At 38.6% G+C, this 26,247-nt stretch overlaps 1 protein-coding gene across 1 annotated transcript in view; it reads right to left on the reverse strand.

Annotated features, from left to right (window-relative positions):
* Positions 1–26,247, reverse strand: part of IL1RAPL1 (interleukin 1 receptor accessory protein like 1) — a 1,561,353-nt gene that overhangs the window by 50,205 nt on the left and 1,484,901 nt on the right. Inside the window, exon 9 of the mRNA XM_075594263.1 lies at positions 2,504–2,647. Coding sequence (XP_075450378.1) covers positions 2,504–2,647 — 144 coding nt within the window. The remainder of the gene's footprint in view (positions 1–2,503; positions 2,648–26,247) is intronic.

The raw sequence follows: 26,247 nt of genomic DNA on the forward strand, positions 1-26,247 counted from the left end.
CAGCTCTTGGGAAGCCCCATCAGGCTGCCGCCATTGGGGCAACGCTGTTGTTGGGGGTAGAGGGGGTGGGTATTAGGGTTGTTGTGCTTTTTAATGTTTATTGGGGTAGAGGGATTGGGTGAAGGGGCTAGTTGCCCCAAGGGTGGGTGGTTAGCCCTACTGGGTGGGTAGCGGGAGTGGTTAACCCCTTCATTACAATAGCGGTTCCCACTGCTATGGTAGTGAAGGGATTAGCCACTCCGCAACCTTTCCGACAGGTCTAACCACCCACCCTGGTCAACTACTCCCTTCATCTATCACCTCTGCTCCCAATAAACATGCTATTCAGGTTTAACACCTTCTGGAGAAGAACCACGTTGATTTCAGGTCCGGGGACTCCATGCTTCCTGAGATACAGGCCCCATTATGGGGTGCCGGTATCCTCATGCAGTGTTTAAATGTCCCGCATCATGTGACCGGGACATTTAAATGCATAGGAGATACCGCCACCCCATAACAGGGCTTGTATCTCGGGAAGCAGGGGGTCCCTGGACCTAAAATCAACACGTTCTTCTCTGGAGACCCCCTGCTCCCACACACTACTATTATATTTTTTATTAAAACAGTGAGATCGCCTGTGAAAGTTGTGCAGGGAGAGGCGGCTCTCTCTGTGGAGCTCTCTGTGCTTGTGTGCCAGATCGCACGGGGAGAACTTTGAGAGCGGCTGAGATGAGTTTATTGCTATGCTGATCGGTTTAGGCATTTTTTCTCTATTTTCCTGCTGCACGGTTTTGGAGGGGTTCAGATTCTTTCTGAATATCGTGATAACTCAAATTTCAAACCGTTCGGCGGGAACATGCCAAACCTTGCGATGTAGCAACAAACTAATCAGAGCTACTAGAATGAGACCCTCAGTGTTATCCACACACTCTGTTGAGGACCAAACAGTCACTGACATTGCAAGGTAGAACACTCTTTCTGGCTGACATCAGTGAGGTGGGCAAGCGCCTCTCCATTGTGAGCAATTGCTGCCCCTGGGACTCAACGAGTTGATGAGAATACTCCGGCGGTCTACATGTCAGATGAGCATACACAGCACTGCTCATTCGGGTGATTGCTGCAAAGTGGTGGCTTCCTGGAAAGCGATGGACAGGCTGTGTGTCTATGGCAAATGCGCTATTAACTTTACATTCTGTACGTGCAATACTTACCTTTTCACATTGTGAATACAATTTTATCTACTGTACATACCACACCATCTCATTTTTCCTTTTCCTGTAGATTCCTGTTGTGGAGCCAACTATATTCAGATTTGGCAAACCAGGAGTGAACATTTAATTTTCACTTACAATCTAGTTGCATCTTTTCATCATTTAATTTATCATTGGTATTTTTACTTATCACTCCTGTTCACTTGTGTGATCCCATGTCCCGAGGATCCCTTTTGTGGGACTCACTTTGACTATACTGTATATCGAGGTGTTATTTTGTTTGATGGATTTTTCAAATAATTGCACTAATTTTTTGTTGATATTTTGCACAGTCTTTATCCAATACAGCGTCACGCTATTTTTTTTTTTTTTTTTATAAATAAAGATATACATAAATAAATGTGTCAATATATGTGCACCTGACCAGGGGGTTTCCCCGAAATGTTGTGCCCACATCTGCATCAATAAAAAATTCTTAAATGTCTGACTATGAAGTTTGTACATGTGCGGCAGGATTCTTAAACATGTATTACAATTGCCAATGCTGTTTAGTAATAAGACTGCCCATCTTTTTTTAAGAGTTAGATTACCTTACCAGAGGTAAAAGGCTTAAATGTACACAAACCCCTCTTGTGAAAGTCTGCCATGTGAATGTTACCTGGAAAGCTTCCCAATATTCGTACATTAAGTTAACTGCAAAAAAAAATGTATTGAACATTTTGCGACATGCTTTCGTAGATGTTTATTGAAGATTAGACTCATAATTATCATTATGCAATGACATACAGTATTGAACTAAAATGTTTTTAGGTGTTGCAATCTGGGCTATATTTACTAAGCAGTGCTACTTCATCAAACACCATGCAGGACTTCTTAATAAATAAGGACCTTTATGGCTTATTTAAGGCAATGGGGTTTAAGATACCTTCTGGTACCGGAAGGGTCTTATGGTATAGCACTTGTTTTAGTAAATATGGCCCAAATGTACATTTACCTATAACAATTGTATGCCAATTAACCTTTAGAGTAACTACAGCAGACCTAAAATGGACTATTTTTAAAAAGTCTCCCTTTGGCAAAACTGGTCCAAAATAACTGCACCATATGTACCAAATTAAAAAATCACATTGATTTTAACAGAATTCATTTTCTTTGACAAATTTGATGTTATTTCTTGCACCAAGGAAAATTTGATATATTACCCCAACAGAATAACTACAAGATTAACACTGAGAGAATCTTAAAGAGTACCTAGACTACAATAAGTTGTCAGGAAAGAACAGGTGTAAGGACTGAGAAGCTCATTGTCTTACCTCCATCCAGTTCCTCAGCTCCAAAGTGGTTTCTGTAGAAGAGCATGAGCTCGATCTTATAACACTTGTAGAGGGTAACCAAGCAAACAAGCAACAGCAGAATAGCACCAAGCCCCCCGGCAAGTTCAACTGTATACATAAGCTCTGCAAAAAAATGTGGATTACTTAGTTAGTGGGAATGATTTATCAAAGATTGCCCTATTGCAATTCTGGTGCAATAATGGTGAAAAGACAGATCAATCCCTTTATTGAAGACAAGAATTGTTCTCTTTGTAAAATTCAGTGTTTTTATGCACCTATTTCTTACAAGGGTAACGTGGATGGATCACCATACTGAGACTTTCTTCGTGATAACTGACTATTTCTTAGTCACAGACAATGCAATATAAGTGTTACTGTGTGCATCTTTTTCAGCTATTGTGAACAGAAAAAGGGCAATACAGTTTAATAAGTACAGATGTAATAATAATGACAAATTAACTATTTCCACTTAATAGCTTAATAGTATTCAAGAATTAATTAATAACTAATAAATAATAAATTAAAAAAGAAAGGAGAAAAAGAGAGAAGGGCATGCTACCATAACACTAGTTTATTACATGTAATATCTTTTTTCACCAGTTACAGTAGCACTAGTCTACTCTTTTTTTTCCTTTTGATATATACTGTACAATAATAAACAATGTCCAGGTAAATCCAGTAGTAAGCAGTATAAAAATCAACAATCCTTTTGTCTCATTCATATTGGCCATATGGAAATCTAAATCATAGAAAGAGGTAGGTATTGCTTAATAACAGCCATACAGTATACCGTTAAAATACTTTCAGTTTTAGAAAGGCAGTGTAACATATGCAAAATAATACCAAGTATCGTATCTAATTTAAGAAACCTTGGTGTTCTTTGTGTAAATAATGTTTTTCATTCAGTTGCTGGCCTAATATCTTGACATTCTGTTTTACGAAATGGGTTTTAAATGTTAATCCTATTGCTACTACTGTGACTGGCAATCTGATTTGGATTCCTTAAAAGCAAAATGACACAGAAAATCCCTCTGCGAGCATTTAAAGACTTATGTTTGTGTTATAGAGACCATCAACTACAGAACACCAAACTAAAATATATCTTTAGATCAGGGGTGGGCAACTCCAGTCCTCAATTGTCACCAAGACCTACCAGGTCAGGTTTTAAGGATATGCATGCTTCAGCACAGGTGGCTCAATTAGTGGCTCAGTATTCAACTGACTGCATCATCTATGCTGAAGCAGGGATATCCTTTGAACCTGACCTGTTGGTAGCCCTTGAGGATTGGAGTTGCCCACCCATGCATTATAATTTCCAATATTATGTAAAGGCTGTGACAATCTTTATTATAAAACCATTATTCAATTGTATACCGAAGTCGCTATGAGGCATCTGCACAAGGGGCTGTGATGTATCTAAAACCCATACACAACAACATTTATGTCTAATTTTCTCGCTTCCACAAGGAAAGGTTTCAAAACGTTGAAGAATACAATTTTTCTCAAGATCAATGCTTCAAAAACTAAAATCCTATTTACATATGGATTTAATTAAGATGTATTATGCCGGTATCAAGGAAGTTGCACTCTCACTTAAATGTTAATATCCTTGACATTGTTTTTGATCTACGATTCATCTTTCCTTTAATTTTTTTTTTCATGCCAAGCTTTGCTCCTTTGGCGTGGCAAGTCATCCCAATATTTCAGTGCTGACACTCATTCTGTGAGCATGAATACTTGACTTTGCTGCATAGTATCACTAGAGATTTACAGTAGATGATGGATGAAGGGCATTGTTAATGAATACAATGACTGAGGATGGGTAATCCAAACAAATGCATCCCTATCTATCTGTCTGACAACAGCAATCTACTCAGTGATGTCACATAAAATCATAACAATAAGCAGAACGCCATCACTGTCCTTTATTGTTTCTGTTATTATTGAATAATAAATTATACCATAAAAACATCTTCTTACGAAATATATTTTGGATTGCAATAATAGGGCACGCTGTTCATTGTGCATACTTTTAAAATTAATATTCTAAAATCATGTACTCTTGGTATTCGGAACAAAGCTCTATCCTGGATCTCATCCTACCTCTCCCATCGTATTTTCAGTGTCTCTTCTGCTAACACCTCCTCCTCCTCTATTGATCTCTCTGTGGGGGTACCCCAGGGCTCTGTCCTGGGACCTCTCCTCTTTTCTCTGTATATACTCTCTCTAGGTGACCTAATAACATCTTTTGGGTTTAATTATCACCTCTATACTGACGACACACAAATGTACTTTTCAACAACCGACCTTACACCTGCTGTACAAACCAAAGTTTCTGAATGTCTCTCTGCTATATCATCCTGGATGGCCCTCCGCCGCCTTAAACTCAACATGGCTAAAACAGAGCTTCTCATACTTCCTCCCAAACCTGGCCCTACTACCTCCTTCCACATTACTGTTGGAACTACCATCATTCACCCAGTAGCCCAAGCACGCTGCCCACGGGTCACACTTGACTCCTCTCTCACATTCGCCCCTCACATTCAAAACATTTCTAAAACCTGTCGCTTTTTCCTCCCCAATATAACTAAGATACGCCCTTTCCTCTGTTGCTCGACTCCTAAAACTCAGACTCAGGCCCTCATTCTCTCCCATATTGATTACTGTAACCTCCTGCTGTCCGGCCTTCCTGCCTCTCACCTGTCTTCCCTACAATCTATCCTAAACGCTACTGCCAGAATCACTCTACTCTTTCCTAGATCTGTCTCAGCATCTCCCCTCATGAAATCCCTCTCCTGGCTTCCGATCAAATCCCGCATCTCACACTCCATTCTTCTCCTCACTTTTAAAGCTTTACACTCTTCTGCCCCTCCTTACATCTCCGCCCTAATTTCTCGTTATGCACCATCCCAACTCTTGCGTTCTTCTCAAGAATGTCTTCTTCCTACCCCCTTTGTATCTAAAGCCCTCTCCCGCCTTAAACCTTTTTCACTGACTGCACCACACCTCTGGAATGCCCTTCCCCTCAGTACCCGACTAGCACCCTCTCTATCCACCTTTAAGACCCAACTTAGGACACTTGCTTAAAGAAGCATATGAATAGCACTGTGGATATTCTGAACACATGATACATAAAGCTTGGCCCCCTGCAGACGCACTTACCAGAACTCCCTCCTACTGTCTCTGTACGTTCTCCCTACCAATTAGACTGTAAGCTCCTCGGGGCAGGGACTCCTCTTCCTTAATGTTACTTTTATGTCTAAAGCACTTATTCCCATGATCTGCTATTTATATTATCTGTTATTTAATTGATTACCACGTGTATTACTACTGTATGGCGCTATAAAAATAAAGGCTTACAATACAATACAATGTACATTTTCATGCACTATGGCGCTATCATCCAGACAGAGCACTACAAAAATAAAATCTAGAAAACATGTACTGTACTGTATATAGAAATTTGAATATTAGAAAATAATATGCTACAGTATATTTAGTAAACAATGTAAATATAAGGCACCCTATGGCCCATTCACTTGAATCTCTTCTTACCACATATGGATACATCTCTTTCTCACATACTTGATTCTAAATTTGCCCATATTTTGAAGTCATGGACAAAATTTGCAGTGAATCTTTGAATTCAATAGAAGTAGCTATGTTTGCCTGATGGGATAATGCAGAGTAAATTACTTACTTCAATATTATGTGATACCTTTTTTATTTGGACTCACAATTGATATTTTAGGCCAAGCTTTTGGGAGTTTTACGCTCTTCCTCATGAGAGGCAACACTAATTTACATAGGATCCCATTGGGGAGATGTATCAAAGACAAAAAAAGTGCAAATAAAAGTTTGTTTTGACACATTGCTCCATTTTCTGCTCGCATTTGCATCAAATGTATCAACGTGTTTCTTACATTTGATGCAAATTGTTAGGCAGAAATGTTTACAAAAGACCACTGGTCTTGAGAAGACAAGAACAGAAAGAGGCCCCTGTTGTCTAGCAACCTACTCCATGTATAGATTAATTGATTAAAATTGAACTTTTAATGGGTATAATAATAAAATAAGGTGACACTTAAAACTAACAACACACAGAATGACACAAATAATAATAAAAATAATAATAATAATAAGTGTTAAGATTTAAACCAAATCAAAATATAATTATAATATATTATATCTCAATTTTCTGCTCGCATTTGCGTCAAATGTATCAAAGTGATTCTTACATTTCATGCAAATTTTTAGGCAGAAATGTTTATCCTACTTCAGACCTGGTGGATTGTTTTGACGCAAGGAGACCATAAATGTTAACATTGGCTTGGTCATACGAGCAGGTTAGGCCTGAAAGAGAAACACACCTCACAGAGTAATTTTGGACTACTTTGAAGAGTTTATTTGGACATCAGAGGAAGAAATCCTGGGTCCCTGGAAGACGGACTCTTCTCTGCTTACTCTGACTGCAGCTGTGACATCATCACATGGGCACACGGACAGCTGAGCAGAAGGAGAGACGGGTCCCATGAGGATTCAGTGTTCCTTCCCCTGACTCTGAGTAGTCTAACTGCACCTGATTATTTGTCTAACTGTACGTGCATTACTTGATTATTTATTGTTAAATAAAAACGGTTTTGCACTATTTTTGTCTTCCTTTTATTTCCACATACTGGAAGCCTGGTGTATCCTCCTACATCAACTGTGCCACGGATCAACAGTTCCATCTAGAGATTTATCTCTCAATGCCTGTATTTGACCTGCAGAATGTGAGTGGAATACATCTTATTTTTTAATATGTTTTCACTCCACCCCCCACCTCATTTTTGATTCTCTGCACTAGACTGTGTTTTTACTATTTTTTTCCTCTGTAGCCTTGTGCATTGTTTATTCTAAAACCCTTCTCATTAACCCACATCTTCCCAAAGCCTGAGTGGCTTACAGACTTTGCTCCTACCCTCTTCTCTACCTCCACGCATAACATTTTACAGTTTACAGGTATTGTCTGTAGACCTGTGTGAGTACTAGAGAGGTAACATTCCATCTCTCCCCATTGCGGGTTAATGTGCACTTGATCCAGTGTTAACTGCCTTTGACTTGAGCTTCTCTCAGTACTAGGACACTTTGCTGTACTTGTACATGAAAAGAGTGGCTTCTATTTTGGCTTTTGGGGTAAACTGTCATCTCTCTCTCTCTCTCTCTCTCTCGCACTGTACAGCTTAATATTTTTTTTTATAAAAAATGGCTACTATAGCCACTTGGACACCACTTTATCATTTTAGGGCTTTCTTCTAAATCTGTAGGGGAACTGGATATATTGTAGTATGTACCATGATGAGAAAAAATCAGCTAAGAAAGAAAAACACAGGAAATGGTCGAAAAGGAACAGGAGAGATACCGGCTCAAACTCGCAGCTCCTGGCAGGTCACTTAAGGTTCGTTCTTTTTTTTTAATGGGTGATGAGGGCTAAGTAAGGAAAGTAGGATGGGGGGTGGGACTCATGGGGGGAGAGTGGGAGTTTTTTTCCAAGGACTGGTACATATGGGAGTTTTTAGGGGATGGTGATGAGAGGGAGAAGGCAAGAGATCCAATTGCAATATCAAACAAGAGCAATTCGCTTTTAGAGAAACACTTCCTAAATACATGTTAAACCCCAATCAAGCTACCAAGGCAAAATACAGCATGAATAGACCTGAAATTAATACTTGAAACCTGAATTCAGTATGTACAGTATTCCTCCCTTTGAGCTACTATTGTAATTATGCGGTTAACTATATGTGCTCATGCAGAGTATTGAGTGACTTAGCAGGAAAGAAGCCACTCACCCTGTATACATGGTGACCAGTTACATCACCATCAGGGTATATATACTGAGACAGATTTTAGCCATGGAAGTAGATAAGCTTACAGGTTCCTAAAGAGGAAGCCTATGTTCAAGTAGGGTTATCCAAGTGGTAGCCCCAGGATCTAATCGGAGCGGCCTTGGAGGCCCCCTGTTGTCACCAACACAGAGCCTAAGAGAGGCACGAAGTACCTCTTTGACTGGGATAGTGATTGCACAGTTCATGATAGTATGGGTAATCTAAGATGTGGCCCAACTGATATAAAGTGTTACGGATGCTATGCAGACGATGGCCACTTAATATTATAGTAACTGCAACAAGCTTAACCACTTCCCTAGCATGAGAGAGTAAGGATTAACTAGGGACGAATTAAAGAATACATACATGGTTGTTCACTAGTTAAAGAACTTAAGCCAGAGCTTGAATGTAGAATATGAGGGAAGGGGAGCAGTACTGAGGAGCACTGCTGGAGAGAACTATACATGAGGAAGTGAAGAAGGTGGATGCAGCATTCTTGGAATACACCATCTTCGAATCGGGAAATGGATAGGGAGGCACAGAATGTGTCTGGCAAGCTCTAAAAATGAGGAGATGAGGGACATGGAGATAGAAAAAAGCTGGAGTGACACAGAGGAAAGAAAAAAGAGGGGAGGAAATAATCCCTTTAAAGGGGTGGTGGAGCAGAAAGGAAGGGAGTGATGGATGGTGACAGAACTGCTGCAAAGAGTTAAGGTGAGGAGGAAGAAACAAAATGGGCTGGAAGTTAATTAAAAACAAAATCCAGATGAAGGACTGGTCACTGACACTGACTGTTCAACTTCAATGGACTGATTGCTTACTGACAAAGAACTGACATATTTTAGGGGCAGGTCACCCACAGTTACAGGCTACTATAATGTGTTATGGAAATAATAAGAGGGTAGATCAAACTTGTTTCTTTGTACCTTCGACAGAGAAATCGCTTAAAGAAAAATTCCTTCATTTACCTCCTACGGCAATCCATCCCAACACTAACCCAACGTGACTGTCTTCCCTTGGGATTGCTCAAGGGTGTAATGGGCTGCATTTATTTTTCAAAGCCCAATCATACATGCATTTATATTAGAGTTGTCCCATAAATATATACTGAAGTCATAATGCAAAAGCACACATCCGCATCTTCTCTTTCGATCCATTATATTTATTTCAATACAGTATGTAGACACTTAAAAAAAATTCAAACTAAAAAGTTAAATATACTGGACCAGGAAACAGATATCTGCCCATATATATATATATATATATATATATATATATATATATATATATATATATATATATATATATACATATATATATATATGTATGTTATGTTATGTGAGCATGAGATAAAAAGTGGCACTGTGTGTTCATTTGCATGTCATTTCCCAGAATCCCTTGCTGCAGTGGAAGTGCTGTTTGCTGGGTGATAATGGTGAAAGACAGGGTTGCAGACCTGTCTAAGACATGCAAATGAATATACAGGAATATTTACAGTTGCTTTATGCTTTACTGTGGAGGGTTTTAGTCACTTTTTTACCCACCATAACCTTAATAGTTGTGGTATATATATATATATATATATATATATATATATATATATATATATATATATATGAACAACAAGAAAAGAAAGCGCCCGATCCTAGTGCAGCATGAAAAAATACAATTTAATAAAAATGAATATGAATAAAACCAACAAATGCGAACTCACAAACACAGGATAAATAAATGCATATAATGAGTATACTCATTCGCCAACCGCCCACGTTGTGCCTTGGATGGCGCGCCCTCTCTCTGTCTGGGTTTTCTCAGCTCTGCTGAACCGACATCCAGCAGGGGATACAGGAAAAAGCTCTCCACAATGTGACCCGGAAGTCCTCCACAATGTTAGTGTATCCGGATATGAGGTCTGCAGTCCGTGACCCCACGATGCAGGGGCTGATCAGAGAAGTCTCTCTGCACTCCCAAAGGCAGTCCGTAATGAGGTGGGCAGTGAGGATAGAGTCAAAATGTATATCCCGGTGTGACAGCAGCTAAAAAACGCTCTTCTCTACGCGTTTCTTCACATAAAGTGATTTCATCAGGAGATCTCCTGATGAAATCACTTTATGTGAAGAAACGCGTAGAGAAGAGCGTTTTTTAGCTGCTGTCACACCGGGATATACATTTTGACTCTATCCTCACTGCCCACCTCATTACGGACTGCCTTTGGGAGTGCAGAGAGACTTCTCTGATCAGCCCCTGCATCGTGGGGTCACGGACTGCAGACCTCATATCCGGATACACTAACATTGTGGAGGACTTCCGGGTCACATTGTGGAGAGCTTTTTCCTGTATCCCCTGCTGGATGTCGGTTCAGCAGAGCTGAGAAAACCCAGACAGAGAGAGGGCGCGCCATCCAAGGCACAACGTGGGCGGTTGGCGAATGAGTATACTCATTATATGCATTTATTTATCCTGTGTTTGTGAGTTCGCATTTGTTGGTTTTATTCATATTCATTTTTATTAAATTGTATTTTTTCATGCTGCACTAGGATCGGGCGCTTTCTTTTCTTGTTGTTCACAGATTTCTGGGAGTTCGTTGGTCCTTGATGAGAGCAGCCAGATCCTAGCATGGACCCTTGGTTTGGTTGATATATTTTTACATTTTTCACATTTTTCATTTTTATTTTTATTTTTATCTTTGACACACTTAGTGTCATTTTTTCTGTATTTTTCCATTCATCATTCATTTAGTATCATTCAGGAGGGATTCATTAGTGCAGTAGTCATAACTACCAACACATGCCATTTTATTATATTTGTATTGTTCACTGGCATATATTTGTGTTTACAGCAGCTTTTTAAACATTGGCACTCAGCATTTTATTATAACATATTGCATGTATTTTTATTAGTGTGAGTCAATCATCCATAATACTGTTGCATTCACTTTTGCCATTCACCTTTGCTATATCCATTTAATACAATCATTTGGTAATTAGTCTGATTTTACACTTGAGGAGCGCAGTCTATTCTTTGTTTGATATATATATATATATATATATATATATATATATATATATATATATATATATATATATATATATACGCAGTGGTTGACAAATCACCAAAAAATCTACTCGCCACACAAAAAAATCTACTCGCCACCTAGTACCAAACGTGTGCTGCTTGGGCCAATATTTACTCGCCCGGGGGTTAAATCCACTCGCCCGGGGCGAGCAAATGTATAGGTTGTCGAACACTGTATATATATATACTAAGCAATGCTATTCCCTAAGACTCCTTCCATCGGTGTAAGACACTCTATAAATGGGCCCTAATATTTTACTAGACTATTCCAATGGTACCTTCCATCACTGTTTCAAAGACATAGGGGCTTATGCAGAGAGGAACATTATTTAATGTGAAAACGGCAAGAAAATAGCCACAGAATTGGAGCAAGTTATGGTCGTATGCTGAAAGCTCCGTTACCTCATTTTTCTGATGAGATTCAAAATTGCCAAGTTTTTCTGGCTAGATTGAACTCGCTATAATATAGGGCAGAATGGCGAGTTGCAGTGCATCTATGCTACCTGCATACCACCCTATTTTAACATGGCGAATTTACCAATCTCTCCACGTGTTTGGCAATTTTTAAAGTAAAGAAACCTGCTGTGGCGAATTTTATGAATCTCTCCATGTTCTCTGCAGGACAAGCTTTTCTGGTATGTATTTTCGCCAAAAGATGGGGCTATTTCCCTTCTCTATCCTCTCTGCATAAGCCCCATAATTCTAAATTACTGTATCGCTGCATTAACTGTATCTACCATTTTCTTTGCATTATTTTTTATTAACTAGGCAGTTTTATTAACAAAATTGTGTGCAGCTTAAGCAGTCATAGTAGCCTTTGTATCTGCTTCTTGACATTGTGAATTCATTCATGGTGGTTATCTACAATCATTCCTACTAGAAATGCTTCTCATCACAAGACTTCCCCTAATTGTGTCCTGGTACAGAAGTGACCAACTCCAGTCCTCAAGGGCTACCAACAGGCCAGATATTAGGGATATCCCTGCTTCAGCACAGGTGGCTCAATCAGTGGCTCAGTCATTGACTGAGCCACTGATTGAGCCACCTATGCTGAAGCAGGGATATCCCTAAATGCCTGGCCTGTTGATGGCCCTTAAGGACTGGAGTTGGCCACCCATGTCCTAGTAGGAGCCTATGAGACTGCTGATGCTAAAATCTCTGAGACTGATTCCAAATCAGTGAGGTTCACTGACAATCAATAAGTGTCGACATGTCTGAACTCGTCAAACTCAAAATGTAGAGCATTGCAACACTGCTTGCTGAGCACAATTCTCTTAGACTCATTCCCAAAATATTTAATTGAATCAGAAATATTAGTTTCCAGTTTGCAAGTATGTAAGATAATATTACCAGAAAAAAAATGGATATGAAAATGTGAATGCAGCCTGTTTCTCCCTTTTGTACAGACACATCTGTTTTATTGTGACAGGAAACGTGGATAGACATTCAATTAATTTACTAATAGATTACTGGGTGAAATCTATGCAGCACTTGAGCCTACTGTTGTGAAACAAGAGGACATTTTTAATGTATAAGGATTTTGATTTAGGTTTTAAGGTAACTGTAACATCACAATAAAAATGCTTTGCATAGTTTTCTTTTTCCTGGCAGAGTTCCCTATTTACTGTCCTGTCTAGCTATTTAATTAACGGGCAGCACAATGGAATATGCAGCGTCGATAAATTAAATTCTTTTAATAGTAGGATATTTGTTTAGTTAAGGCTCCACCACAGTTCAAAACGGCAGCTCCAATTTAATTACGCATTGAGAAAATGTTCCTTATCATATGCAAATTTCAGCTCAGTTATTGCTGGATCTTTCATCCACACCTGAAATGTGTATACGCTGCAGTCCAATTTTATCAAATAATACACAAAAATATTATTGTTACAGCAAACAGAATTTCAGGTTCGGAAAAATAACATTCAAACATTTCTCAAATTATTATGATATTTTGCTTAACATTTTGTGGATTTATAGATTTTAACACATTTTTTTAATTGTCTGTCCTTCTGGGATGCTGCAGCTTTCATTTTTTCTGTATTACCTGATAGAAATTTAAGAGATAGAAGAAAAAGGCGAGAGAGAGGGAAAGGAACAGGAGACAGGGCTAGGTGGGGATGGAAGGCTGGGGGTGGAGGGGGGGGGAGAAGGGACATTCCATGTAGAGATGGGACAGGGGAGACAGGGGAGGGAACATGAATAAGTTGGGGGGAGATGGGGGATACAGGGCTGGGACGCCCCACAGCCCACCTCCCCCCACCCACCCACAGCTGCCTCAGTTTATAAAGTCTTTCTTATTTACTATTAATTTCTAAATATTTATAATCAAAAACAAATAGTCAATACCGTTCTGTGGCTAATGAAATGCTTTTATTTGTGTGAGCTTTCGAGATACAGTGATCCCTACTTTGGTTTCTACACACACACCACATCAGCTCTATACACACACACAGCAGCTCCACACACACACACACACACACACACACACACACACACACACACACGCACACGCACACGCACACGCACACGCACGCGCACGCGCACACGCACACACACAACACAGCAGCTCTACACACACACACACACAACACAGCAGCTCTACACACACACAACACAGCAGCTCTACACACACACACACAGCAGCTCTACACACATACAACAGCACAACACAACACACACACACACACACACACACACTGCTGCTGCTATACCCATAAACACTGCTACTGACACACACACACACACACACACACACAATAAAAAATGCAGCCGCTTACTAAACTTTGCAGACTCTCTTCCCTCCCCCCCCCCCATAATTCAACTGAATCTGCTCAGAAAATTTCAGTCAGCTCGGGAGGGGGAGGAGTCAACCCGTGGCTGATACTTCCTGACCAATCCCCTGCCCTGTCTCAGAGCGGTTACATCATTCTGACCAATCCCCTGCCTTGTCTCAGCTGTTGTGAAAGCTGATTGGCTGGAAATAAACAGATTGAATATTAACATTTTGAAAGCTGCTAAAATTCCGGGCATTACTGATTGGATAATGCCCGGAATTTTAACCAATCAGAGAGCAGGGTTTTCAATAATGCCCTGAATTTTACTGCTTTAGCCTATAATTACTTATACTACTACAGTATTTACTAATTTACCATAATTACTATTTCATAAAACACCTCCTGGCACCGGAATACACATTGTGGCTCATTAACTAAATTAGGCTATAGGAGTCTTATGGACCAGCACCATTTACTAAACATGAGCCTGTCCTGAACCCCTTAAGATCATTAAAAATGTCTAGACTAAGCATCATGTTTGAGTCATTTAAAGAATTTGAAAACAAATGAATGTTAAAATGTGCTTTAAACTTTTTTCTAAATACCCCATAATGTTAGTCATATTGGTTGTAGTCGTTGGACCTTAACAACTGTGCTACCTGTGCATGAGAAAATATTAAACTCTTCAAGTGCAATTACACAGGAAGTACAAAATAAAACATTGATGAAAGCTGAGGGTGACTTTTACAAAGTAATTTCAAATATTTGTTTAACTGATATGTAAACATGAGGGATCAATTCCATTCCTGTAACTATGAATTTTATTCTCAGTTGGTTTCTTTGCAGTGTGACACTGCAGTAACACTATTTGGGCTACAGATGTAAAGCTGTTATTCTAAACTCTCAAGCAGTAATGTTTATTACCGCTAACACGAGTTTTATCACTACATTTATTGCGTCTTAACTCAAACAAAGCTGCAGTTAATGCTTGCGTTACTAATGTGATAAAAAGTGCATTCAAAATGTTTGTATTAAGAATAACAGGGGTTACATCTGTATATCATCAGCCTTTCATTGGGAACAACGGATGCAGTCCAAATTATTACATAGACATTTATGAGGAAAGGAAGTTTGAGGGGTGCTGTTCTTTACATTTGTCCCATATCCAAGAATCAATTGCCAGCCTACTTAATGGAGGAAAGAATGCAATATAATTTACAAAGTTGCAATGATCAGAGAGTGTTAGACAACCACAATTTAAAAGGACTCACAAAAATGTTCTTACATTATTATTTCTCTAAAAGAGCTTACCAACTAATCATAAAGTATATAATTAGGCTGGAAAAAGGCAAATGAAATACATGAAAAAAGTAACCATTTAACATGGACTGTAAAATACAGAGCCATATTCACCAAAGAAAAGTTATCCTATTGAAAGCAATGGGAGTTTTTCCTTTGATAATACCGGGGCAATTATTTTGCTCAGACTAAGCTCCAGTTTTGCAGTTGGGAGACTTTACTAAATAACCCTCTGGGTCTTTAACACCATGGGTATGAAATTCAGCTATGTTTCCATAGTTTTTTATTAAAAAAATATATATATATGGTTTAGCCTATCCCATAGCCTCTCTTGCATTCCCAGTAAAATCAACCCCACACTGATGAGACCCATCAAGGTCGAAACAGCTGTCTGTGGGTGGTTTTCTGGGTATGCACCTTAACCCTGGCTGTGCTCAAAGCTGTGACCATGCAGCAAGCTTAAGCCTATAGGGAACCATGTTAAAAAGGGTTATTGAGGCAAAAAGTGACACTGTGTGCTCATTTGCATGTCATTTCCCAGAATCCCTTGCTGCAGTGGAAGTGCTGTATGCTGGGTGATAATGGGGAAAGGCGGGGTTGCAGACCTGCCTAAGACATGCAGATGAGCATACAGTTATATTTGCATATTTGCTTTCCTGTGGAGGGTTTTTGTCACTTTTTTTACTCACCATAACTTAACTCAGTATTATGGTTTAGCCTATCCCATAGCCTCTCTTGCATTCCCAGTAAAATCAACCCCACACTGATGAGACCCATCAAGGTCGAAACAGCTGTCTGTGGGTGGTTTTCTGGGTATGCACCTTAACCCTGGCTGTGCTCAAAGCTGTGACCATGCAGCAAGCTTAAGCCTATAGGGAACCATGTTAAAAATGGTTATTGAGGCAAAAAGTGACACTGTGTGCTCATTTGCATGTCATTTCCCAGAATCCCTTGCTGCAGTGGAAGTGCTGTATGCTGGGTGATAATGGGGAAAGGCGGGGTTGCAGACCTGCCTAAGACATGCAGATGAGCATACAGTTATATTTGCATATATATATATATATATATATATATATATATATATGACCTAGGTGCAAAAAGACCAGGGAGAGAGAGAAAAAAAGAGAAAAAGAACCATCATAGGGTAGTATGTCCAACAATTAGAATAACAGTTTTGGTGAGATATGCACTTACAGTGAGTTTGATCAGTGTCAACTTTTTATCCACTCTGGGATCGGGAGCTCAGCTTGGTGATTTCTTATATTTCTGCCAGGAACTCTCTGTACTTCCAAGCAACTGTTTTCACAGTGCTTCCCAACAGTCACAGTGTACCTGTATGCATAGATTGCGTCTCATCTGCCGTCCCTCAAGGTACTATACTGGAGGGGAGGTGCTCCCTACCTGTCTTCCGAGGTCTCACGTGTGAAACTTGAGTCAGATCTGAGGTCTGTGTGGACTGGTAGTCTGTAAAATATCTGCCTCGTGGCAGATACCACAACGTCCATTGTGAGTGCCTGGTGAGGTCGGTGTGGACTGGTGGTCTGTAAAAAGTCTGCCTTGTGGCAGACAACGTCCATTGTGAGTGCCAACGAGTAATTATTAGCTCTGCTCTGCTCCTAGGAGGTGGATTTAGAGACAGTCAGTCAAACCAAACCAAACAAAACAAATGTGCAACAGCTCTGACACTTGCTCCTCTCCTCCCCATGGATCAGACGCAATCTATGCATACAGGTACACCGTGACTGCTGTGAAGCACTGTGAAAACAGTTGCTTGGAAGTAAAGAGAGTTCCTGGCAGAAATATAAGAAATCACCAAGCTGAGCTCCCGATCCCAGAGTGGATAAAAATCTGACACTGATCAAACTCACTGTACAGTAAGTCCATATCTCACCAAAACTGTTATTCTGATTGTTGGACATACTACCCTATGATGGTTCTTTTTCTCTTTTTTTTCTCTCTCTCTCCCTGGTCTTTTTGCGCCTAGGTCATTCTTTCCTGTACATTCATTATCGGCAACTGTGGAGCCGTGGACATAAGTGGCAGCAGATTTAACAGGGTCAGTTAGTATTTAAAGGGTTAATACTTCTCGTTGAAATTGAATTGGCTAGGTACAGTATTTTTATTAATCACTGTTTTGGATTATTGTTGGGAGTTGCGCTGTATGTATCTTGCCTCATATATATATATATACTGTATATATGAAACTTCATTCCTGCTATTCTAATTTATAGCATTGTATGTGTTTTAAATCTATATAAACATTTACACTTTACTCAAGCTGCAACCAATACAATGTGAATCCCTGACATTCTTTGACTCTGAACTAGAGATGGGCGTTTCCCAGATTCTTGCTGATGTAACCCCCAATATCCGCTTTGCGGTGTAATGTCTGCCATTGGATAAAACCCGTGGAAGGATTCCTAAGAATCCCCCAATGAAGTGTATTGGTAATAATAATAATAATAAACAATCTGCGGACCAAAAGAGCAGGTCGGTCCACTCGGATCCAAATCCACCCCAAAAAATCGCCCATCTCTACTCGGCACATTCAATGCATGGAGCATATTGTACCATTGCATTTAAGCACATTGATATGTGGGTGTGCTTTATTTGATAATCTAACTTCTTATTTCTTACATTTTGAAAAACAGCCTTTACACAACACCACTTTCCAAGAAAATAACAAAAGATGCAAACCCTTTTATTTTCGTTGAACTCTAGAGTTAAGTTCACAGGCCTCCTTTAAATGTGATTGAACACTGAAAATTACTCAGCAAAAACTAAAGGGAAATTGGCAACTGTTTACCACACAAACATCAACAAATGAACAAGCATTAAGGAGCTACTTTCAAGATCACAGCAGTCATTTAGTTTCAGGCGATTAACAATAGTCCTCTAGTAGCACAATTGCCGATTAAGGGGGGAAATAACATTGATTCCAACTACAGCACTAGATTGTTTTCTAAATAAATTGCTTCAATTTAAACTAGATTGTCTACAATTATGTTGACCAATAGTTAATTTTTTTTCCCTTATCAGTATGATTTTCCCAGGCATCATGGATAAAGGGATAACTAATTAAAATGAAGTGCATGCACCCTCTCAAAATATTGAATGATATGATCAGTAATAAATGTGTTCCATTTGCACTAATCCAACTTTAATTATCTAGTGCACTTCAGGGTTGTATCTCAGATCTGCACCTGGCTTCAAATTGTTATAAACTTTCCTAGTTGTGTGACATGTGCAATTTACTTTTCATTAAATGCTGACGCATTGGGATGCACAGAACAGGCCGCTAAAAATAAAGATGCTTTGGAGCTCAATGCCTCTGAGTATACATCATTCTTTTGCTCGGAGCACCTGCTTTTAAAAAAAAAAAAAAAGAATCTAAAGAATACTGCAGCAGAGAAAACATTTGTATTAAATTGCTGAGGTTGTCAAACTTAAATGCTAATATAGTAGTACCCACAACTCAACTACTGTATATCTTATACATGGGTTATGGGTCTGTTAAGTTATCACAGGCCAGAAAACAAAGGTTACATGCCACACTGAACTATAAGGAATATTACCCTTTGTGGGTATACACGATTCAATGATCACTACAGTTCCATTCTCTCCATAACACTGCCATGCAGTCATATGTATAGGAGTGTCAAAATACTGAACCTTTACCTACAGTACACTTAACAAGGATTGAGGTTCTATGCGATTGTAAAACATAAACAGGATTATCTTCATGACAGCGCATGTTCCAATGACCGAGGCTCCATGCTCTCTCCAGCACTGTTATGCTGACCAATAATATCATGATGCGTAAAGATGTGTTAAAATATTTCCACCACACAGGTAGCAGTGAATATAGCTCACACAGATCCTGCAGTCTTTTTCTACCTGTCCCCTTAAAATATGAAACTTACTGGGCATCAACCTTTATCCGAGTAAATTAGATTTCTCTAAATTTCATAAAATAAAAAAAACCCATACAAATCTGAATGTGTAGTAAAATATTGTGTGTTAGAAGGAATCATGTAGAGAAGTTTGTGGGAACTGGTTTGTAGTACCACAACATAATTATTAACAAAGGGAATCTTCCATAACCAACGAATAGAATGTCTTTTATTTTGTTTCAGCTGCCTTGGCACATTGTGCTGTTGCTTATATTTTTGTAGATCTTGGCAATGTTCCCCTTAGCATAACCATGACCAATTTTGTACTTTACTTTTGGCATGAACATTGGCAATCCTTTAAGTGCTAACATACAACCACTTACTGGTGTCAACATTTCCATATGAATATTGCAGCTGTTATGGTATTGGAAGGAATGCATTTCTCCTAATTAATTAGACTGCTTTTATTATTTTAACTTTTGCTCATTTTCAAGTTTTAAGCAAAACTACACTTGTATATACAAGCAAACTACTGTGTACATTTGAAATATAAGTAATACATGGTCTTAGTTACTCTGAGAATTTAAAAATTACTATTTTTTATACTTTATTGGGGAATATGTACGCAGGATTTAAATGTATTTAATATAGAACCTAGGTCTAATTAGCAGGTGTTTGTTCAAAAGTCAGATGTGCTCTCCATTACAGATTTGTTTTAGCCTTAATGCAATACAAGAATGTATTATCTGAAGTAAGTCGATTTACCAAGAGATAAATTTCATAAGGTTTTAGTGAAGATATCTATCAGATAACTGCCAATGGCTAATCTTTCCAAATCAGCACGTGTAAACATGGGTCCAAAGAACCAAGCATATTTTACCACAAAATTGTTGCGGAATTCATTGGAGCAGTGGATGGAGCTCCTTCACAAATATGAAACAGACAGGTATATAATTGAACACCTAACAAAACATACTCTCTCCAAACAGCCCCACCAAACCGCAATAGAGGAACATTTGGAAATGTTTTATAGGTTCGATTTTGCTGTAAATTACATGGACTAAGGTGTCAGTCCAAAAAATATATTTCAGGCAGAGCAATAATCTGTAGATTTTGTGCGATCTTTTTCTGTATCATTGCACAATGTTGTTCATGTATACAATGGCTAAAATATTTCCTAACATATTCAAGATTGCTGTAGGAATACAGAAAAAGAGATGACATGGAACAACCTGTACAATATTTTATTGGACTAATTTTCTTGTTATTTTTGGAAGAACTGTCTATTCATTTTGTTTTGTGTGTTTCCTCTTCAACTAATTTTGTAGGCCTATCAAAAATCAATTTGCCATGGGTCTATTAAATATGCAGCTATTGCTGTTTCATTTTAATTAGCTCCCCATGATCTACCGTTTGCCAGAAAAACAGGACTGTGACAAAGCCCAATTGGTATGTACACTGTAGGTACATTAAAAGCAATAATTTGAACATCTTACATTATTTTTAGCATTTTTTTCTTTGCAAGATATAGATCACCATAATAATTATCCACATACTTACAGACGAAGATTCTTCAATCAAGAGAGGATCCAGGGCTTCGTGTCAAATTGAGGATCAACCATCACAGGCCATGAATGACCAAGGATTACAAATAGGCACTCAGTCTGGGATTGACTATTTTATGGGGGTTTTATTTGGGCGGGTCATCAGCCTTGGATTTATTTTTATGGTTTGTTAGTTTTTGTTTTTTTGGTAGCCATCGGACCTTCTTGGATTAGTTCCAGAGGTCTATAGCCTTGCATATGAGGACAGCCTTTATCCAGGATAGGGTAAATTAAAGCTTCCAATTTATCGCCACATTGGCAATCGAGGCTCCCATTGGGAGGGCCTACATTGTCATAGTGACAATCAATGAGTTTATGTTTAAAATTATTATTTTAATAATAAAATAATGTATTTATTTTTTATATACGTAAGTGTATGATTTTTTCTGTTATAGTGGTTAAAAGTCCTAATAGCCAAATGTAGCTAATAGGGCTATTGGTCATTACTCAACATTTGGGGGAGGGGGGGCTGTGTGATGGGGGGGTGTGGTGGGTTGGATGGGTGTTGGTGGTAGTTGCCCCATGGAGGGTGGTTAGGCCCCTGGGAAGTTGATAGTAGGGATTAATCCCTTGTATGCTTCACCAGTTAGCAAGGCATTGCATTGCATGGCTTACTAGCAATTTAGGTAGCCAAGGGAGGTGGGTAGTGTAAATGTATTTGTGTATTAACCTCTTTACAGCTGTTAGTGTTCAGCTAGTCATACTAAGGGATTAATATGTAGTTAAATGTGTTGTAGTTCATATTTTATTACCTATTACATGTTTGTTTATCTTATATTGCCTATGTATGTAATGGCCATTATAATGGCCGTTATATACATACAGTCATGTGAAAAAGAAAGTACACCCTCTTTGAATTCCATGGTTTTACATATCAGGACATAATAACAATCATCTGTTCCATAGCAGGTCTTAAAATTAGGTAAATACAACCTCAGATGAAGAACAACACATGACATATTACACTGTGTCTTGATTTATTTAACAAAAATAAAGCCAAAATGGAGAAGCCATGTGTGAAAAACTAAGAACACCTTATGATTCAATAGCTTGTAGAACAAACTTTAGCAGCAATAACTTGAAGTAATCGTTTTCTGTATGACTTTATCAGCCTCTCACATCGTTGTGGAGGACTTTTGGCCCACTCTTCTTTACAACGTTGCTTCAGTTCATTGAGGTTTGTGGGTATTTGTTTATGCACAGCTCTTTTAAGGTCCAGCCACAACATTTCAATTTGGTTGAGGTCTGGACTTTGACTGGGCCGTTGCAACACCTTGACTCTTGATTCTTTTCGTTTTCAGCCATTCTGTTGTAGATTTGCTGGTGTGATTGGGACCATTGTCCTGTTGCATGACCCAATTTCGGCCAAGCTTTTTCCTGTCGGACAAATGGCCTCACATTTGATGCTAGAATACTTTAGTATACAGAGGAGTTCATGGTCGACTCAATGACTGCAGGGTTCCCAGATCCTGTGGCTGCAAAAACAAGCCTAAATCATCACCCCTCCACCACCGTGCTTGACAGTTGGTATGAGGTGTTTGTGCTGATATGCTGTGTTTGGTTTTTCGCCAAACGTGGCGCTGTGCATTATGGAAATCATCTCCACTTTGGCCTCGTCTGTCCAAAGGACATTGTTCCAAACGTCTTGTGGTTTGTTCAGATGCAACTTTGCAAACCTACGCTATGCTGCCATGTTCTTTTTAGAGAGAAGAGGCTTTCTCCTGGCAACCCTTCCAAACAAACCATTCTTGTTCAGTCTTTTTCTAATTGTACTGTCTTGAACTTTAACATTTAACAAGGTATCTGAGGCCTGTTGCGTCTGAGATGTAACTCTTTGGCATTTTGCAATTTCTCTGAGCATTGCATGGTCTGACCTTGGAGTGAATTTGCTGGGACGTCCACTCCTGGGAAGATTGGCAACTGTCTTGAAAGTTTTCCACTTTTGAATAATCTTTCTCAACCCTTCCCAGATTCATGGGCAGCAATAATTGCTTCTCTAAGATCATTGCTGATGTCTTTCCTCCTTGGCATTGTGTTAACACACACCTGAATGCTCCAGACCAGCAAACTGCTAAAACTTTGGCTTTTACAGAGGTGGTCACACTTGCTGATGATCAATTAATCAAGGGCATTTGATTAGCAGTACCTGTCTGTTACTTAGCATCTTAATTCCTATAGAAGCAGTAAGGGTGTACTTAGTTTTTCACACATAGCTTCTCCATTTTGGCTTTATTTTTGTTAAATAAATCATGACACGTTGTAATATGTCATGTATTGTTGTTCATCTGAGGTTGTATTACCTAATTTGTAGACCTGCTAAGGAACAGATGATTGTTATTATGTCCTGATATGTAAAACCATGGAATTCAAAGAGGGTGTACTTTCTTTTTCACATGGCTGTACACTATAGGGAAAATAGGGCTAATGCTAGCCTGGACTAGGAGATAATAAAAATGTAGTATTTTGGGGCGTTTTCCCGGTTCCGATAAATACCGGGACTTGATAACTGGCATCAAAATGATAACATTTGCAGTATTTTGTCATTTTGGTGCCAGTCCTGATATTTTTATCGGATGCAGTAAAAAATGTGTTATTTTTTGCGGCATACAAAGTTGATAACTTGCACCCAAAAAATTATTCTTTTTATTTGTCTATAATTCTGTATTTTGGTCTTAATAGAGTTTGATAAATGTAGACCACTATACTATATACTGTATTTGAAATCTGATATAAACCCGAAGATAATACATCAAAACAAGCTTACATAGTCCGTTAGACAACATGTTGAAATTTTAATGGAAAATTATGGAAGACTTACTGTAGCTCTATCAGCATCTGATTATAAACAAGATAAATAGATGCAAACATTTTATTAATATCTGGGTAAACACCTTGATAAATCAATCCAATATTATAGACATGTGATTTTAAATGTTCCCATATATCTGCTGAAGGTTAAACTAGTAAACTTGTCAATTACTGTAAGAGCATACAGGTTCTGAAATTAATATTTTTGTTTGTATGCAAACAGTTCTATGTCGTTGATATAGAGCTATTTGTGTTCACATTTTTCACGTGGTTTTATTTTATTTCTTGTAACATTTTTAGTGCAATAAGGAAATTACTCAATGTAAAGAGTGTCTTGCAAATGTCATTTTTATAATAATTGGTTAAGCAAACCTACTTTTTATATTTTTTCTTTCCTCCAATTAAAATAATTTGAAGGTTTTTTGACATGTGAATAATTATTGGTTTATCAAACTAATTTTCAGAACACAAAAACATAATGGATGTGTGTTTGAACAAAGAAACTAAAAACCAAAGATTGTTACCATAGTGATATGCAGAAAAACGTGCAAGCTATGGAAGCTCTTCAATATAATATGCTGAGATTACATGGTATTTTCAACTGTCATTGTTAATTTTTCAATTCAATAATACAGATGTCAGAATGAGAAGCACATAGAATGTTCATTAAAAATCTGGAATTTCCAAAGCTACAAGACACAATAAGGTCACTTTTCACATGAACAATTATCAATCAACATAAGACAAACAATATACAATTATGCTACAGTAGTACTGTACTAATATATTTGTATTGGTCCTCCTTTTTAATAGATATATCATTATAAAGTAGCAGTGCCTGCTGCTTAGAACATTTTTTTTCTGTTTTTTTTATTATTTGAATTTCAGTACTCCCAACTTCAGAGAGAGATTTGAAGGGAGATTCCCTGGCTTTGATAAAGGATATTAGAGCTTGATCGGCATCAACTGCCATTGATTTGAGTGTCAGTTAATGCTGATCACGCTCCAATATCCTTTATAAGAGCTTTGTTTTATTTTTGCTGACAAAAGAAAGATATTTGGCTGACAAACCACATAATAGGTAGCCTTCATATCATCTCTTAATAACATCACAGCTTTATTTAGCCACCTATATGAGCCTTGCGCTCATATTGTTTTCCTAATTAAAGGCTTATTCTATTAGTCCCTTTTCAGCCAAAATTCACATTTGAAATCAATGTGGAATTTTGTCCCATTTGTTCGATTCGGTGACTATAGAACAAGTCTCTAAGCATTCTAGTCTAGGGGGTGGTGGTAAAATAAGTATTTATATTTCTGTTAACTGCCTTACATAGAAACATAGTAGACAAGGTTGAAGAAAGACATGTGTCCATCAAGTTCAATCTATGTTAAATTTAGACATCAGACACTTACAGGAGTGAGCAAACTTTTCAGTTCACCCCCTGACCCTGTCTATTCTCCCCATTGCCTGCATCCCCTCCTTACCTGTTCTTGGGCTCTATGCGTCATATGACATCCCGACATCATATGACGCATTGCCAGTTGACCCCACGACGTTATTTTATGCACGTTGTCATGGTGACACATCACCGAAGAGCCAGCTGAGAGCAGGTATGGGACGTTGCAGAGGCCTCACACACACCCCCCCCCGGCATTAATTTACATGCCTGAAGGAAGAACGTGGGGGTTCTGCAACCGCTACGCCCCCCGTAAAAATCCTGTGCCCCCTGGGGGCACCCCCGACTTATCCTATATTTGTATTTACAGTACTGTATATTGATCCAGAGGACAGCAAACAAAAAACCCCAATGAAACCTTATCCAATGATGTCTCTTAAGGAGAAACATAAATTCCTTCCTGACTCCAATACTGGTAATAAAATTTCTCCCTGAACCTTCCCATGTTTACTCATTTGGTAATGCCTTATATACTGTACCTTTCCTTTCTAGAAAGATGTCCAACCTTTTCTTAAATGTATGTATTATATCTGCCATCACAGTCTCCATGTGTAATGAATGGGCAATTTTAACTGGCCTTTCCTTTGATGCTGGTGAAATGTCCTTTCATCTAACCCAAAGGGATGAGCCTGTGTCAGTTGCACTGTCCTTGGGATGAATAGTTCTTTTGAAAGTTCCTTGTATTGACCATAAATAATCTTAGATGCCTCTTTTCTAATGTAAACAACTCTAATTTAGTTAGTATTTACTCATGTCAGATCTTCCATCCCCTTATTAATTTTCTAGCTCTTTTCTGTACTTTTTCTAGTTCCATAATCTCTTGTTTATGGAGTGTTGCCCCAAACTGTACTCCATATTCAAGGTTTGGCCTTCCTAATTATTTATACATTGGCATAATTATACGTTCTTCCCTTTCATCCATGGCCTATTTTATGCAAGCCTTTGC

The sequence above is a fragment of the Ascaphus truei genome, chromosome 3 (genome assembly GCF_040206685.1).
Source record: "Ascaphus truei isolate aAscTru1 chromosome 3, aAscTru1.hap1, whole genome shotgun sequence".
Lineage (NCBI taxonomy): Eukaryota > Metazoa > Chordata > Amphibia > Anura > Ascaphidae > Ascaphus > Ascaphus truei.